A 17,935-nucleotide genomic window follows, 5' to 3' on the forward strand; every position below is an offset into this window, starting at 1 on the left:
AGTTTGTGCTACTTATTCTGCATACCCTCGGCTTTGTTCTGGGAGCTTTGTCTGAGGCTGGCCCTGTCTGAAGCCAGGGGCAGAAAGGACTGAGGGCTCTTCACCACATTTCCCTGCAGGCTCGGGTTGCTAAGTGCAACGTTTTTTCCTCCATTTCTTGATCAAGGTCGTGGTCGCTGTCCCTCAGAGCACTGGTAGAGGAAGGATGGGTTAATTCAGCCTAGAGGAAGGGCTTCTGGAGGGCGGAGCTAAGGTGGAAGCAGGAGAGCCCTTTAAATACAGGGCCCCATCCTGCTGCCCAGGAGTGCCCCTGGGACCTGCTAGTGTCCGTGAGAAGGAGTGAGACTGACTGAGGCACTGACTGAGATGATGGAGCCTGAGGAGTACAGAGAGAGAGGTGAGCCAGGGGCATCCCAGGCCCCCTACCCCGCTGCCAGCCGCGAGAGCCGCTGTGGGCTGTGGGTGCTTAGATTTTGGGGTGTCATTTGACCGGGAGTTAGAGTTGGCTGCTGCAATTTTTTTCCTGCGAAAGGAATGTGGGACCAGAGTTTAAAACTCTTCTCCACCTCTTTCATCCTTCCTTTCATATACGCCCACTCTGCCATGTCATGCTTTTCTTTTCTACTTTCTCACAAAATAGAGGATTTGGATTCCTGCTTCACTAAATGGCAAACGGGGGATTGATTATTCGTATCCTGAAATAGGAAAAAAATTCCCTAAGTATTCTGTAGTCACTGCAAGATCTTTTCCTTCTTAGTATTCATTTTCCTATGTGTGAACTTTTCAGTAGTGTTCTTTCTTTCAGTCATACAGTCCGTAAAAGTTCAGTGTGCACCTGCTGTCCATCCATCAAGCCTTGTGTGCCGAGCAAAGCCAAACAGTTATCGCATGTCCAGGCATCGCTCTCCTGAGTGGGGAAGCAGCTCGTCGCTTATAATTTCTTTCTTTCTAAGTTTTTATATCCTCCTCCCACTATCTGGTTCTGTTGCCTGAGGTTCCTTTGCTGTGAGGTATTGTCCTGTGTCAGATCCAAGTTTTTTTCTCTCCTCCACCCAGGCTAAGTGGCTGTTAGCCGGTAGACGTTAACCTGCACTAGCTTCTATCGCTGCTTTCCGAAGGCACCTTCAGCTGAGAGCAGGTGCTTGTGTGTGAGTGGGACATAAATACGTTTCGCGCTGTCCCTGGACAAGTGGAGGGCTCGGTCCAGGGCTCTCAGGCCTGTGGTGGGGGCCTGCTGCAGGCACGAGAAGCGTCGGGCCCTGGGAGCGTTGAAGGAGAGCAAAACGCACAGAGAAGGGCACGGGAGCTTTTGCTCACTCACAGTTTTGTCCGAGGCCGTCGTAAGAATTTTGCATGAGGTGGTGTAGAGGGAAGAGGCTCAGGTTCCCTCTCCTTTTCTCTATTTTATTTTACTTCATTTTTTTTCCATGGGGAAGAGGAGCGCCAAGGAGGAATTCTATATACCGAGAAAGAGAGATGAATACGCAGACACAGATGGGGAGATGGAGAGAGAGAGTCAGAGAGAGACTCCAACAGGGACACCGCAGGCTGAAACTCCCCCCGGAGAACTGAACGGGAAGAGAGAATACATAATTTACAGTGGCTTCTGAGTGTTTGACTTGGTTACCTTTCTTCCCATTCATTTGTTCATTCATTTGGTTAAATTTTTTTGGGGGGGGGGATGCGGGGGGAACATCTAAAAAATGTTCTAAGCACAGGAAGGGAGATAAAGTGATTAAGGCAAGATTTCAGGCGAGTGCAGGGTTCTTAGTTGAGGCCTATGATTATGCTTTAGGAATTCCATGAACCTCAGAAATTATAGACCAAATTTTGCATGTATGTCAGCCTATAGTGTTCATCCTATTCTTAAAGAAGTTTACGGCTCTAAAACACATGCGGAATTATTGATCCATTGGGAGTGGTGAACAGATAGATTTTCCCCCTTTCATCAGAACCCGGAATGGGAACTTGCCATGTGTGCTAACAAAGCGTGTGGTCTGTGTGCGTGTGTGAGTGCATGTGTGAGTGTGTGTGTGTAACAGTATTTGGATAGAAAGAGCCACAGAGTTTCTGCTGAACCTGTAAGGCGATGCATTAACACAGCGGTTCTCAACCTGTGGGTCGCGACCCTTTTGGCGGTCAAACGACCCTTTCACAGGGGTCGCCTAAGACTATCCTACATATCAGATATTTACATTACGATTCATAACAGTAGCAACATTACAGTTATGAAGTAGCAACGAAAATAATTTTATGGTTGCGGGTCACCACAACACGAGGAACTGTATTTAAAGGGCCAGAAGGTTGAGAACCACTGCATTAACAGATGCTCTGTTGTTGGGAGAAAGGTGGGAGAGGTGATCAAGGCTGATACTGACCAGGGAAGGGGAGGGAAAGGAAAGGGTGTACATTGACCCTGGAGTTTTATGCTTTGGAGATTTTCCCTGTGGGTCATTTGTCCACTCACACATTGCCTCCCTCATTTGTTCACTCCCCCACGCGTTTTGTTCTTTTGAAGACAAGGCCTCCGCTGGGCATCCGGTCCCCCATCCCCCATGAACCCATCTCCCTTTCACCACGTTTCTTAGCCCAGACACGAGGGGCACAGCCCACCTGGGCCAGGCCCAGTCAGGGGACATGAGGCTGGTTCCTCTGCCTCCCTTGCAGGAAAGGAGATGGTGGATTACATCTGCCAGTACCTGAGCAGCGTGCGGGAGCGGCGGGTGACCCCAGATGTGCGGCCCGGCTACCTGCGAGCCCAGCTGCCCGAGAGCGCGCCCGAGGACCCCGACAGCTGGGACAGCATCTTTGGGGACATCGAGCGAGTCATCATGCCTGGGGTGAGATGCAGTCACAGGAGTGACTCTGGACTTTGGGGTAGAAGGGTGGGCGGGAGGCACGAGAAAGGCCTGGGATGACCCTTCAGCCACTTGGCCGACATTCAAACCCAACTTCTGGGCACGTGGAGGGCCAGGACTTCGACCGAAATTTGGTTTCTGTTGCCAGGGGCGCTGTAGTGTCGGGTGGGGAGCGAGAGAGAATAAGGACTGCGCCCAGGGCCTCGTCGGACAGAAGTTTGGCGATCCAGTGGGTGGGGGGAAGCGAGGAGCAAGGACGCCTGTGGCCAGCAGGATGGAGAGGGGGCTGGGGTGGTCCCTGACAGGACCAGGGGCTCCCACAGAATTCTGGGACATGAGACAGAGCAAGAAGGAGGCTGAGAACACAGCCCCCAAGGGCTGGGCACCTGGGGGGCTGAATGAGCCCCGTCAGCCCCTTCTTTCTCCTCCATGAGGTGAAGCCAACTCCTGCCTGATCAGGCGGAGGCCTTGTGATTGAGCTGCTTTTTGGGGGTAACAAGGGGCTTTCCCCCAATCGCCCCCACTCCTGGAGACAAAGGGCACGACCTGGGGGCAGCCAGGAGCCAGGGCGCAGACAGAAGCTGGATGCTGCAAGGGCTGGGGCTGGGGCCGAGGCTCGGGGTCCTGGGACCTGGGCCCTGGTGATGCCCCTGCAGCCAGGAGTGAGGAGCTGAGGAAGGCATTCCCGCTAAAAGTGCACGAGTCTTCCTCCCCTGGAAGGGCTGCCTTTTACAGGCCAGGCCCTGTACCAGCCGCAGTGCAGGCCAGCTTGTTTTATCCGACGGTGACCCTACGATCCCTGCTTTACACGTGAGTAAACTGAGGCACAGAGTTCATTGTCTTCCCAAAGCTGCAGAGTTTGTGCCTGGAAAACCCAGGACTTTAACCTGGGCCAGTCTTACTCCCAAGGCTCTGCTGTTTCTCCTACGCAGACGAGGAAGTCTCTGCTGGTGAGTGACTGAGGGCCTTAGGCTGTGCCGTGCCCCCAGGCGCCCTCCGTCAGCTGTGCCCGATACACGGCTGTCCCGCTCCCTCCCCCGCGTGGGGCCTTGGAGCTCTGACCAGCACATGCCCAGCAGCTCTTCCTGAGGCCAACTCGACTGGGGACCTGCTCCCATCAGCCCTGAAGAGCTGTGGACTCAGGCGTGAGGGAAATGTGCCTGGAGGCAGGGGTGAGAAGCTACTCACACTCAGACAGCGATGACCAGTTTGCACCAAGCCACATACCCATCTCTCTGACCAGTCAGCCTAGTTCAGAAGCATATTTTGAAAATTTTTATATCAAGAAAACTTTTACTAAGGAGGCTAGCTCCCCGATAAGATTATCTCATGGATTTGATTCTGTAAAATGTCATCTGCTGAGGGGCCGGCCAACTGTAAGCTGGTAGTGCCGTGAAAGCAACTGTCAGAAGAGGCGGAAGTGAGCTGATTCATTCGATTGAGAAATTCCAGCGGTTGCTGGGAGTGCGGTCAAAGAGGCTCACTTCTGGACTGAGAGATCTGTGTGTTTTGATAAGCGTCCCTCTGGCTTATCTCACGGTGTGTATCTCACCAGAACACCCAATTGCCCCTTGATAGGATCAGGAGGATGGAGCCCTCCTCTGCGTTTCCAAAATAATGTCGTTAAGCATGTCAGTAACGAGGCCCAATCTCTCATCTCATCTCACAGGCTGCACAGCCTCTCAGAGTTGGCCTGAAAGCTGCTGGCCCTCTGCTTTCTCGTTTTGGTCAGCACCTCACTGACAACGGGGTTAATTTTTCTCTCCCGGCCACCTCCGGATGGAAAGAGAAGAAAAAAACAACAATCATTTAGCTTTAGTTCCAATCCTGGTTAGAAAAATCTCGTCTACTCTTTTTTTTAAAATATGTTTTATTGATTTTTTACAGAGAGGAAGGGAGAGAGATAGAGTTAGAAACATCGATGAGAGAGAAACATCGACCAGCTGCCTCCTACACACCCCCCACTGGGGATGTGCCCACAACCCAGGTACATGCCCTTGACCGGAATCGAACCTGGGACCCTTCAGTCCGCAGGCCGATGCTCTATCCACTGAGCCAAACCAGTTTTGGCATCGTCTACTCTTGATGAGGGGAGAGCAGCAGCAGGGAGAGGGCAGGATGCCATCCTGCTTAGGCGTCTGGGCCCTGGAGTCAGACAGCGCTGGGTGTTTGGGCTCTGCTGTCTGCCCCTGTGAGGGGTGTGTGAGCCCAGGGAGGCTGCCTCTCTCCGCCAGCCCCAGTTCTCACCTGTAAGACAGGGATCATGGCAGAACCTACCTCCTAGGGGTGCTGTGAGAATTGAATAAGGTAAGTCACAGAGAGTGGGAGATACTGGTGTTACCTACGATGCCAGAGAGTGGGAGATACTGGTGTTACCTACGATGCCTTCCGCCTGGTGAAATGCAGAGGAAGAGGTATGATCACCCAAGAGTCAAGTCAGGATAAGTGATGTGCCCATCACCAGGTGATCACCGTACACATCTGTGCTGTACGTTTGACACATTTCCTCCAGGCTGGTTTATACAGCAGCCCCAGGAGACAGGATTCAGTTTTTGATGAGAAACTGAGGTTGAGAGAGGCGCAGGGGGAGATCCTGGTTTTATGGGGCCTGAATCCCCTACAAATTTTAAGATCCCCTTTAAGAAAATGAAATTAAGGCTGGATCTCGAAAGAGAATCATACAAGCATGGGACCTTGGAGCGTAAGTTCAGTAGCTTCACAATGGACAAGGTGACACAGCTGGTTAGGGGCAGAGGTAGGACTGGAACCTGTGCCTTTGAATTTAAGCCTGAGGCTCCTTCTACCATACACGCTGTCCAGGACACTGTCCTTGCTCTTGAGGGATAACAGGAATTTGTGCCCCCTAAATAACTCGATGCTACACCAAGATGCCATCGAATGAGCTCTCAGAAGAGTGTAACAACTAGAAAGAGAGTGTCCCACGGGCTGAGGGAAGGGATCTAAGGGACCGGGGAGCTGGGCAAGCATTTGTGAGGAAATGAATATATAGTAGCTTTCTAAGAATTGACAGATTTCAGAGGGTCGTGTCTGTGTGCGTAGTACTTTCCTGTGAGGGCAAACAGGATTGCTCAAAGACAAGATTGAAGAGATAAACAGGGTGTGTTTGCAGAGAAGTGAGATGAAGCCAGATTAGATCATCAGTGAGGCAGGTGAACCCCTGAGGATGCTTCAGGGTCCTGTTCGACTTGGCTCCTCCTTAGATCCAGCTTACGCTGATGGTGGGCGCAGGGGTTAGCCTGGAGGCAGGGGTCCCGTGCCTTTGGGCTTCCACTTCTCCTTCCCTCTTCTCTCCTCTCTCCATCCCCACTGGGAAGCTAAGGACAGATTTGAATCCATTCACCCCGCAGGAGATGCTAGCCCAGAGAGCTCAGTGATCCATAACACAAAGACTGCTTTTCACGAAACTGGATGAGACAAGCAACCGACTGTTGCCAACAGTCTCCCCTTCTTTTTATGTCTGGGCAGGGGTGGCGGGGGAGATAAGCATTGGAGACTACTGTGAACATTACCCAGAATCCCCCACTCTAATTACTATAGCAGTTTCCATTTCACATATTCCCTTCTGGTCTTCGCATCTGTGCAAATGCTCCAATGAAGAGCTAGCTGAGAGGATGAGTAATGTGGGCGGCAAGGACACCATGAGTATGTCTTATTTTTATGGAGCCGTGTCACTTAGTCGGCTGTCTTGAAAATGTCAGCCCATCTCCAGACGGGGTGCTTCCCCTTGCCAGGGAGGGTCTTTGGAGGAGGACGGCCTCCTACACATGCCTCCGTGTCACCTGCGTACCTGCTCTGCCTCCAGGTGGTACATTGGCAGAGCCCCCATATGCACGCCTACTACCCAGCTCTCACCTCTTGGCCGTCACTGCTGGGCGACATGCTGGCTGATGCCATCAACTGCTTGGGATTCACCTGGGTGAGTAGCAGCGGCTGTCCCTATGACCAGTGGCCATGGGGATGCAGCAGGAAGTGACATCCAGGGGCACACGTATTTGGTCCTGGTCTCTGAATAGGGTTCCAACTTAAATATTAACCATGGTTATATTCTTTGGACTTAAGCTTTACATAAATGATCTCAACTTGTCCTGTCTAATTCTATGGAATCGTGAGTATTGGCCCCATTTTGTGAATGAAGAAAGTGAGGCTTAACTACCTTATCTCCCCATGATCACACAGCTCAGAGAGAAAAGAGGAGATTTGGACTGAGGTCTGGTTATTGCCACCATTTGTGACCCTAACTAAGCACTTTGGTGCCTGTAGATACAACTTCATCTGTGCTCTTGTCTTTGAGGCCCTAAGACTTCCCTTAATAACCCTTTAAGCACCAATCAGCTTTAAATTATGCCAGAATACTCTTAGAATAGCTTTATATTTTAAACCTGAACTCTTATAGGATATGTGTGTGTGTGTGTGTGTGTGTGTGTTGGGGGCTGGTGGGGGGGTGGGGCTTGAGAGGGGAAGATAGATGCTATCATTTCCAGGAAGGAGTGCTTGCTTTCTTAGTCCTAAAACTTCCTACTGGCCTATAGAATGCCTCTCAGCTGGGCAATTAAGGGACTTGGGAGCCCAATGGAGGCAACCATTTCTAGGGCTTGGAGTCCCAAGAGAATCCACCTCATCGAGGGTGGCAAGAATCCAAAGCCCCACATTCTTTTCCCCTTTTGGTTTGATAGAGGATGGGGTGGCGCTGGGGCACAGGGCCTGGCCTTGATCCCTTCTCCAGGGATACTGTCACAGCCAGGGGGAATACTAGGGCAGAGACACATGTATTTCTGGGGCTGGTGGGCCCATCTTGGTGCCCTGGGGCTAACCAGATGAGGCTGCTTTCCCGCTTTCAGGCTTCCAGCCCTGCGTGCACGGAGCTGGAGATGAACGTGATGGACTGGCTGGCGAAAATGCTGGGACTCCCAGAGCACTTCCTGCACCACCACCCTGGCAGCCACGGGGGAGGCGTCTTGCAGGTGCCTCTATTGTCAAAGCTCCCCCTAGCCTGGGGGATAAGTAGTGGGGGATAAGCCAAACCCTTGCCTGGGCAATTCTCCTGTTCGTCAGGAGTCTCCACATGTCACGCACACTGCCACCATCACCATTACCACCATCACTGTCATGGTTGACACCGTCATCACCAACACCATCCCTGGCATAGCTACCACCCCCTGCTTAGCCGCCCCCTCCCCCCATTGCTGCCACTCCCTTCTCAACTTCCACTTAGTCCACATGGCTGCTTCCACCATCTCCACTCCATCTCTTTTCCTTGAAAAAGATGAAAGGTCAACGCATCATCACAGTTCCTGTCTTACTGGATTCAGGTTTCTTAGTTTACAATCTGACAACTCCCCTCCTTTGTCCCACTTCACACCATATGTTAATGGGAAAAGAGAAGCAAGTAGAGGTTCTTCCCATCCCTCCTAAGTCCAGGAGGCCCTTGGCAATGAGAAAGTAACAGCGCACATCAGTTTGTCTAGTCCTACAACCCTATCTTTTGTATATCTATCAAATGATGGTTCTTCAAATCTATCTATCTATCTATCTATCTATCTATCTATCTATCTATCTATGTATATTATATATATTTGATAGCAGGGAGCTATCAGCAGCGGGTCTTCCAGAAGCAAAGACATTGAAGACTGAATGGATGAATGAGGAGAAACCATAAGGATAATGTTTCTCAATTTCCAAGCATAAAGATATTTTGACCATTTTTTATTATTTATTTTGAATTTTACTGCACCATAATGAGAAAATATAGCTTCTAAAACCTCTTATTTTATTTTTTTAATTATCACCCGAGGATATTTTTCCATTGGCTTTTTTCTTGGGGATGGGGGAGTGGAAGGGATGGGGAGAGACACACAGAGAGAAACATCAACGTGAGAGAGAGACATCGATTTGAGCCTGCATCTGAGGTACGCGCCCTTGACCAAAATCGAACACAGGGCCCTTTGGTCGGCGGGCTGACGCTCTGTCCACTGAGCCAAACTGGCCAGGACACAAGTGCTTTCTTTTAAGCATGTTTTACAAGAGGAACAAACATATCTAGAACCAAACTTGTATCTATCAGGAGCTAAACATTCTCTTTTTGGTGTCTGTGGCCTCTCTAATAAAGATGCTGGTTTTAGGTGAAAATGAGCTTTCATTACTTCTCTGGAAAGTTAGAGAGAGGTGTCCCAGGGTTGCTTAGGGTGCTGTGAATGGAGAATGCAGAATAGGTCTCTGAGTTTAGGCAGGAGCTGTGTGCTCTTTTGAGGAATAGCTATTACACACACACACACACACACACACACACACACACACACACACACCCTGTGAAGAGCCTGGGGAATTTGGAAGAGAACACAGGGAGAGGCTGCCACTGGTAATCCTTCTTCCACTACAGAGCACAGTCAGTGAGTCCACCTTGATTGCCTTGCTGGCGGCAAGAAAGAACAAAATTCTGGAAATGAAAGCGTCTGAGCCCGGGGCAGACGAGTCCTCCCTGAATGCGAGGCTCGTTGCCTACGCCTCCGACCAGGTGAGTTGCCCACCACAGGCCACACCTTCCGGCCAATGCTTGGCTTCCGGAGTCTTGGCTCTGGGGTCATTTTCTTCCAGATATGAGTGTACCGGGGCTCAGGGGAGCGCAGGCCTGTGAGATTGTCTCCAGGAACCGCAGGGGCGGACAAGCGTTGAATGTTATGTGGGACTCCCTTACTCTGGCTTCAGCAGTTTTCGGGGAGTGCTCCTCCCAGGATGACTCTGCTAACAGGTTTCCGTGGTCCTGCCAGGCTCACTCCTCAGTGGAAAAGGCTGGTTTGATTTCTCTTGTGAAGATGAAGTTTCTGCCCGTGGACAGCAACTTCTCACTCCGAGGGGAAGCTCTTCAGAAAGCCATCGAGGAGGACAAGGAGCGGGGCCTGGTGCCTGTCTTTGTAAGTCAGAATGTGCTCTGAGCTTAGGATGATAGACGTGGAGGTGAGGAAGGAATTTTGGCAGAATGCAGGTAAGTAACAGGCTGCAAACAAAAGCAGAAAGGCCCTCAAATGCAATGTTTTATAATTTCTGAGTTGCTATTCATTTGTGTGTTAGAAAATAAATTTGGGAGGTTCATAACCAGCATTAAAAAAAGAAATGGAATAGGAAAATCTCAAAGTGCATTCCTGTAGCCAGAGTATGTATTGTTTGGTGAAACTTTTATTTCAAACACACATGTATATAGGTACTGGGTTACCATATAAAATGCATTTCGTTTTTTAAAAGAGATGTCGCTATTGATTTTTAGAGAGGAAAGGAGAGAGATAGAGAGATAGAAACACCAAAGATGACAGAGAATCATCAGTCAGCTGCCTCCTACATGCCCCCGACTGGGGATCGAGCCTGAAACCTGGGCATGTGCCCTGACTGGGAATCGAACTGTGACCTCTTAATTTTCATGGGCTGATGCTCAACCTCTGAGCCACATCGACTGGGCTAAGATGCATTTCTTACTGTGGGTCACAGTAAAATGTAGTGTGAGATACCCACTGCTCTAGTGGAATGGTGGGGTAGATAATATCTGTGGTTAAATTTTCTTTCAAGCCAAATGTGTCCCAAGAGCCCACTTTCCCACGTTAACTTCCTGTGTTTGCCTCCAGGTCTGTGCAACCCTGGGAACCACTGGGGTCTGTGCCTTTGACTGCCTATCAGAGCTGGGTCCAATATGTAAGTCTGCCCTGTCCGGCTGGGAAGACAAGTAATGAATTCTAGAATGTTCCCTAGAGCAAGAACCTGAAAGGAACTCTGTGGAGTTATCTTGCCCCTCCATGATCACTGCAGAGAGTGTAGGAAGAGCCACCAGAGGTGACAAATGTGTCCTCCCAGGCAGCCAGGCCACTGCTTCCCCAGGGGTGTGACCAGGGGTGAGAGCTGCTCTCCCTTGCGTCCTGTCCTAGGAGGTGACAGTGTGAGCCTCAGGCTTCTCACCCTCTCACTTTGTGTCGAGAGATCCTCTTACTGCAGGCTGCATCCCAAAGCACGGGGAGAATGAGGACAGTGAAATGTCTTCTGGTCTCGGCTAAGAAAATGAGAAGTGGAGAGTAGGGGAAACCATGGAGGGAGATCAAGACAGAAAAAAACCCCAAATGTGATTGTTTAAATCTCTGAACCAGAAACCAGCTAGGATGAGGGGCATCCCTCTCTAATGCGTGTATTAGACGCATTAACATTGCTCTCGGGGCCAGCGGCAAGTTGGGGTCTGTGTCAGAAAGCTCTAGGATGAGGCCAACAGGTGTGGGCCCCGGCCAGGGAGGGGAACAGGCCAGGGTGGGGCTCCGTAGGCTCTCCCTGCAGGAGGTGGTGGGGCCTCATTCCAGCCCACTCCTCACATGGAGGCTCCCTCTCATCTCCACGGGCCTTGACGTCCCAGGAAGCCAGAGCAGGCCGGCCTTTCCGGCTCTTTGCTTGTAGCCCACCAGCCAGCTGGGCCAGACAAGAGATGCCTTTTAGCTGGCTGGTGGCAACCCCCACTCCCACCCCAGGCCGCCCTCCCAGCCAGGTGACGTTTGCCCCTTCAGGTGCCAGGGAAGGGCTGTGGCTCCACATCGATGCTGCCTACGCGGGCACTGCCTTCCTGTGCCCCGAGTTCCGGGGGTTCCTGCAGGGCATCGAGTATGCCGACTCCTTCACCTTTAACCCTTCCAAGTGGATGATGGTGCACTTTGACTGCACCGGGTTCTGGTGAGTGTGGCAGCCGAGCCCCCAGCCCCCGGGAAAGCCTTGCTTCCCCTGGAGAGGCCTCTGCCACTGATGCCCTCGGGGAACCCACAGGGTCAAGAACAAGTACAAGCTGCAGCAGACCTTCAGCGTGAACCCCGTCTACCTCAGGCATGCCAACTCGGGCGCGGCCACCGACTTCATGGTGAGTGGCCAGGAGCGAGCGGGGGTGGGGACGGGGGTTCTGAAATGGAAGCTGTCTGCCCGTGACCCCCAGGGTCTCCTGTATGTCAGCTCTGGTCAGAAAGTGGCCCATGGGGAGTCCACCCCATAATACTGCTGCGGTAGCCCTGTGCCCGGCATGAAACCCAGGACACTTTAAAAACCCTGAAAATGAGACCAACTTTTGAGGCAGTCTGTACCTTTCCTAAATACCTGTGGCCCTTTTAAAATTTTTATTTATTTATTTATGTTTTAATGTTTTTGTGGCCCTTTAAAAATGTTTTTTAAAAATTATTCCGAGAAATATCTCCTTACCAAGAACGGAGCCATTCTCTTCTTCCTCTGTCCTGGGCAATCTTTCCTGCCTGCCACCCAGCAGCAGGGCAGGGTGCAGAATTTCCTGGAGTAGGGAAAGGGGCTCCTTGCTTAAGTCACTTTTATGTTTTTGTCCCCAAGGAGGCGCTGTGGAAGGCTCCACCTTGGGGCGGGTCAGGGACATCCTTCCTGAGTTTCTAGATGCTTCTAAACATTCCCGGTGCTTTCACTGGCTGCATCTCAGTCTTTCCAACCCGCCCACATTCCCAGCCTGTATGATCTCTTGGGGAAACAGGTTCTTCAGATTTAACGCCTCAGTTTGAAGACAGTCCTTCCTGTAATTGTAGGGCAAACAAATAAGTGGCTTGTCATGTCCAAGGGGAGGCGGCAGTGGCTCTGGGAAACTTAGTGGACCTTGATTTCCTTCTATGTTCACATTCAATATTATTTTGTATTAGTTCCAGGCATACAGCATAGTGGTCAGATAATCATATACTTTACAAAGTGGTGCCCCCAGTGTTTCCAGTACCCACCCGCACCATGCATAGTTTTACAATATTATTGACTATATTTTCTATGCTGTACCTTACGGCCCCATGACTATTCTGTAATTGACAATTTGTACTTCTTTTTTTTAAAAAAATATATTTCATTGATTTTTTTACAGAGAGGGAGGGAGAGGGATAGAAAGTTAGAAACATCCATCAGCTGCCTCCTGCACACTCTCCACTGGGGATGTGCCTGCAACCAAGGTACATGCCCTTGACCGGAATAGAACCTGGGACCCTCCAGTCCGCAGGCCGACGCTCTATCCACTGAGCCAAACTGGTTAGGGCCAATTTGTACTCCTTAATCCCTTTACCTCTTTCACCCCTCCCCTGTCTCCCTACCCCTCTGGCCACCACCAGTCCGTTCTCTGCATTTTTGAGTCTGGAACCTTACTGTTTCTATTTCTACATCTAGAAAGTGCTGCTTTGTACTGTTTCTTCTCTCACCTCTAATCCCATGGATTTAATTTTCAAGTCTTCAAAGAAACTCCTGGAAAACTAAAGCTGCTATTTGCTGTGATCTGGGGGTCTTCCCTACTGCTCTGACCTGTGCCCCAAGCTCCTTTTCACCCAGGCGGCTGCAGCTTTAAATAGAAGCCCACAGCATCCTGGGAGGGAAGACTTGGGGGCTTCATTCCTGGGGACCTGGAGCCACCCAAACTCAGGCCACAGTTCTCTGACATCAGGGATGTACCATATCCCTCCCTAATAGGGAATGGGGGCAGGCAGGCATGGTCTTGCAGAGGAGACCTGCAAGATGGTGAAGTACACAGAGGAGGTTTGGGAATGCCTCGAGTTAAAGAAGAGCATGCCACCCGTTGTCAGCCCAAACGATAATATCAGCAGGAGCCACTCCGCTGGGTCAGCATGGCTTGGTTTTAGAATAGTGACAAGAGGAATAACTGGGTATATATAGACAGAGTGTGAAGAAATCAAAATTAAAATAATCTCTGTCTCTCCTTTAATTTGCTGGTGAAATAAAGTAGCGAATTTATAAGCATCTGGAAAGCAATGTGTTTTTTTTAGAGAAGGCCCCTAGCATCCCTTCGTTTTCCTCCCAGAGTGTCCGTTCAACTGTTAGATTCTAACAAGTGGTGGAGGTGACGTCTTCCTTGTTAACAGGGATTTTGCTCTGTGTCTGCGTTTTGATGCCCTCTGCTGGTAAACGCAAGTTTCCAAGCTGGTGCTCACCGCGAGTGCTTTGCCTGGAAATCAAAGGCTTAGTATTTGATGTGGGAGAAATACTGTCTCAACCAATAACTGTGCCTGGGTCAGGAAGTTGGGGTAAAGAATGAAGGTGAGTATGTTTTTGAGGATTTGGCAATCCTGTGGATGAGTACGTAAATATTCAATTGCGTCAATATTTACTTTCAGTTAACAGAAATTGTGGTAGAATCTTCCTGACATTTGAAGAAGTGGTCACTAGAAACCACATTGCCCGTCAGAATAACTGGAAATGTTTCCCACACCCTTTGCTCTGTTTTCAGACCTGAGAAATTGGTGAGATAATGCATGGAAACATTTCAAATCTCTGGTGCTGGCAACCTTGAACTTTAAGCTCTGTTGAATTTAGTCACCAGGAAAAAAAGGTCAATGTCAGTCTAACAGAGGTTGACATGCAGATGCTCATTTGAAATCTGAAAGCTGGAGTGATGCCCCCTGAGGGCACAGGAAAAAGTTAGCATGAGAAAGTGAAATGAAATGATGACCATCTCATGGGCTAGGCAGAAATACTACTGTGATTTGCAGCTCACATTTTAATTGTGTAAATAGCCCAAACTGGCTGTCAACTTCCTGTGAAGCTCTTTACACCCTTTTTGAACCACTTTCTCGGGGTGCTGTTCCTTTTCCGCCTCACAAGCAACCAGTAGGTGGCACTGGCCGAGGTGGCAGCCTGGTGGGCAGAGCTCAGGAGACACCAGGTCTGCGGGGCTCCGGCCTCTGAGCTCTTGACCACTGTACTTGACAGTTTGGGGGTGGGGTAGGGAGTAGAAATAGAACTTTATTTTCTGCTGTTCAAGGAACTGAGGTTCCCTTCGGGAAAACACAAACATAGTGCCCTCCCTTACCTTGAGTTTCAGCCTGGATGAAATGTTTAAAGGTGCACTTAAACGTAAAGTGTCTTCTCCTTGGTTCAGGGCCATGGACTTGGTTTCCACTTGTCCTGCTCTTGGACAAGGACTTATTGGTCACCTTCACCAGCGACTTCGTCGCATGACAGGGCAGCCTGTGGGTAACTTGCTTTGGCTGCTGCTTAGCAACTGCTTCAGAGATCTGGTGATACCGACCATCCCTGGAGGGCTGGGCAGGCAAGGATGCTAAGGCCCAGGAGTGCGTGTGGGGGCGGTGTCCTGTCTCTAACCTGGCGTTGTGTTCCTCTGTTTTAGCACTGGCAGATCCCCCTGAGCCGGCGGTTTCGCTCCATTAAGCTCTGGTTTGTGATTCGGTCCTTCGGGGTGAAGAATCTGCAAGCACACGTCAGACATGTATGTAATCGTTTGTGGGAGGACTGTGGGCTGAGCTGCGTTTGCTGTGTGTCCCAGTGGGGAGGAAGGCTGGGCTCAGGTGTCTGGGGCTGTTCTCGGGCTCCTGGGAGTTGACTATTCAGGGTGGCCCTCTCTTCGTTAGCTAGAGGAACACTGAGCAGAGCATGACACATAAAACAGCTAGAAAATATTTAGCAGGGTGCTTCCCTGAGAGAGCCTGAGGACCTGAACATGAAGAGATCTTGGAGACTGTTTTAAAGAGACGGTGCAGTGGAGAGAGACAAGGGTTCTGGATGAGGCTTGGAGAAACTCGTTTCATCCTAGTCAAAGACACGATTAGCTGAATCCCTTGCCTTCCCTTGAAATAGAGTAGCAGGTGTGAGAACCCGGTGACAGCAATTACTTAGCAAATGTCTGAGACGATTGGGCACTTGGGAGAAATTTTAAGAAATGAAAGAAGACAAGTACTGTTCTTGTTTAGTTAACAACATAGGAAATAACATAGAAAAAAATTGAAATGACCAAATTTCAGTGGAAGATCTATATGATACAAAGCTTAATTTTTTTTATTATGGTAAAACATACATAAAAAATGTTACAATTTTAACCATGTTTAAGTCTACAACGAATTGGCATTAAGCGAAATAACAATGTGTGCAACCGTCACTAGTATCAATTTCCAGAATTTTTCATCTCCAGCAGAAACTCTGTATCGCCTAACCAGGTACACAGCCTCTCCACAGTGTGCGTGGAGATGATGTGTCAAACACGTTCTTTGTGGAATATCGGGGAAAAGCGGATGCAAGGGCATGTGAGGCTAGAAGGTTTGGGAGGCGAGGGGAAGATGGTGCCTTTAGTGCAGTAGAAACAAGCTGCCACCCTCACGAGGCATTGGCTGGGAACCCAGGGCCTGGGCTGGGTGTTGGCCCTCACTTGCCCCCTTGGCGGGTCCAGAAGCTGTGAAGCCAGGATATGAGGCTAAGATTGTCTTGTTCACAAAATACATGCCTTCTGGTTCTGGGGTGAGTTGAAAGAAGGCCCTGAGACATGAGTCTGGAGGTAGATCTGAAACGACAAGAAACAGGGAGCCGTCGGAGGATGCCCAGCTTGGAATAGGAGCAAAATCAGAGAAGAAAATGTGGCGGAAGCCATTCGGATCTCAGTGGTTCGAAGGTCCTGGCTTAAACCCACACAGCCGTGTGGAAGTGAATGCACGCTTGGCCCTTGCCTGACTATTCATCTCAGCTCTCTCTCTATTTACAATTCTAGGGGACTGAAATGGCTAAGTATTTTGAATCTCTGGTCAGAAAGGACCCTTTCTTTGAAATTCCTGCCAAGAGGCACCTTGGCCTGGTGGTTTTTCGTCTAAAGGTAATGTCCTCGTCCGCGGCTATGCATGAAGCTATTCGGTGAATGCTTAGCATGTTGGAAACTGTAAATGCTGGGCTTTTGGGGCTGCTTACAGGGGATGTGGTACAGACTCCACTTCTCTTTATCCTTCAAACAGGGTCCTAATTGTCTCACGGAGAGTGTGTTGAAGGAAATAGCTAAAGCTGGCCAAATCTTCCTCATCCCGGCGACCGTCCAGGACAAGCTGATCATCCGCTTCACCGTGACCTCCCAGTTCACCACCAGGGATGACATCCTGAGAGACTGGAATCTCATTCGCGACGCCGCCACTCTCATCCTGAGTCAGCACTGTACCTCCCAGCCGAGCCCTCAGGCCAGGGGCCTCATCCCCCAAACCAGGGGCCCCAGAGCCCTGAGCTGTGGAGGGGCCCTTCAGTCCGTCGGCGGGGCGGAGGATGACCTAGCCCAGGCCCGAAGGGTCGCCAAGCAGCCTCAGCGTGCGGGGGCCGGTCTTGGGAGGGAAGACGGCTGCCCCCTAGAAACCCTGCCGGACCCACCTGATGACTGCTTTTCCGAAGAGGCCCCAGCAGAGGCCAAGCGCAAGCTGTCCTCCTTCCTGATCAATTACTTGTCCGTGCGGAACAAGAGGAAGGCGGTGCGTTCGCTCAGCTGCAACAGCGTGCCTGTGAGTGCTCAGAAGCCACTGTCCTCAGAGGGCCCCGTGAAGGACGGGGGCTCCTCCACAGTCAACATCCTCTCTAGGTTTCCCGAAGAGGTGATGATGCTGAAGAAAAGTGCCTTCAAAAAACTCATCAAGTTCTACAGCGTCCCCAGCTTCCCCGAATGCAGCTTGCAGTGCGGGCTGCAGCTGCCCTGCTGTCCCCTGCAGGCGACGGTCTAGACCAGGGTTCCAGCGGAGTCGACCAGTGTTTCAGGGAGGCTCCGAGCCCCTCGGAATTGTACGCTGAATTTGTGTGCTTACGTGAATGTGCATTTTTATAGGGGGAAAGCTCATAATTTTTTTTCAGATTCTCCTAGAGGTTTTATGGCTCACAAAAGGGCACAAATGGCGAGTTGAAGCCAGCATGGATGGCCCAGAAGGTTCTAGCAGTTTGGTCAGAGTAAAAGGGCCCAGGGTGGTGTACGGACAGGAAGCTTCTGTGGTTTAGCTTGTGATATGAAATGTAACGTAGAAACAAACTGTGCTTGTCTATGCAAAATAAAAAAGCATATCCTGTGTGATTCAATTGATGACCGAAACATTGATTAATTAACCAGCGCATATCCTGGAGCCTAAATGCATGTACTTTTGGATTCTGCTTTAAAAATTTTTTAAAAAAATTGATTTCAGAGAGGAAAGGAGAGGGAGAGAGAGATAGAAACATGAATGGTGAGAGAGAATCATTGATCAGCTGCTTCCTGCACTGGGGATCGAGCCCGCAACCGGAGCTGTGCCCTGACCGTGACC

The 17,935-nt window shown here is 50.3% G+C and overlaps 1 protein-coding gene across 1 annotated transcript; it reads left to right on the forward strand.

Annotated features, from left to right (window-relative positions):
• Positions 1–245: 245 nt before the first annotated feature.
• HDC (histidine decarboxylase) lies at positions 246–17,702 on the forward strand. The gene is made up of 12 exons (XM_059701804.1): positions 246–397; positions 2,668–2,840; positions 6,682–6,795; positions 7,718–7,840; positions 9,256–9,390; positions 9,644–9,787; positions 10,490–10,556; positions 11,408–11,570; positions 11,661–11,751; positions 15,019–15,117; positions 16,387–16,488; positions 16,625–17,702. The coding sequence occupies exons 1-12, from the start codon at positions 367–369 to the stop codon at positions 17,366–17,368; spliced, it is 1,986 nt and encodes a 661-aa protein (XP_059557787.1). The 5' UTR covers positions 246–366; the 3' UTR covers positions 17,369–17,702.
• The last annotated feature ends 233 nt before the right edge of the window (positions 17,703–17,935 follow it).

Source organism: Myotis daubentonii, chromosome 1 (assembly GCF_963259705.1).
Source record: "Myotis daubentonii chromosome 1, mMyoDau2.1, whole genome shotgun sequence".
NCBI lineage: Eukaryota > Metazoa > Chordata > Mammalia > Chiroptera > Vespertilionidae > Myotis > Myotis daubentonii.

Excerpts from the sequence above, each read along its gene's own strand:
- HDC (XM_059701804.1), top strand. The coding sequence starts at position 367 with ATGATGGAGCCTGAGGAGTACAGAGAGAGAG. Across the intron at positions 398-2,667 it reads TGAGGAGTACAGAGAGAGAG|GAAAGGAGATGGTGGATTAC; the intron begins GTGAGCCAGGGG and ends CCTCCCTTGCAG. Across the intron at positions 6,796-7,717 it reads ACTGCTTGGGATTCACCTGG|GCTTCCAGCCCTGCGTGCAC; the intron begins GTGAGTAGCAGC and ends TCCCGCTTTCAG.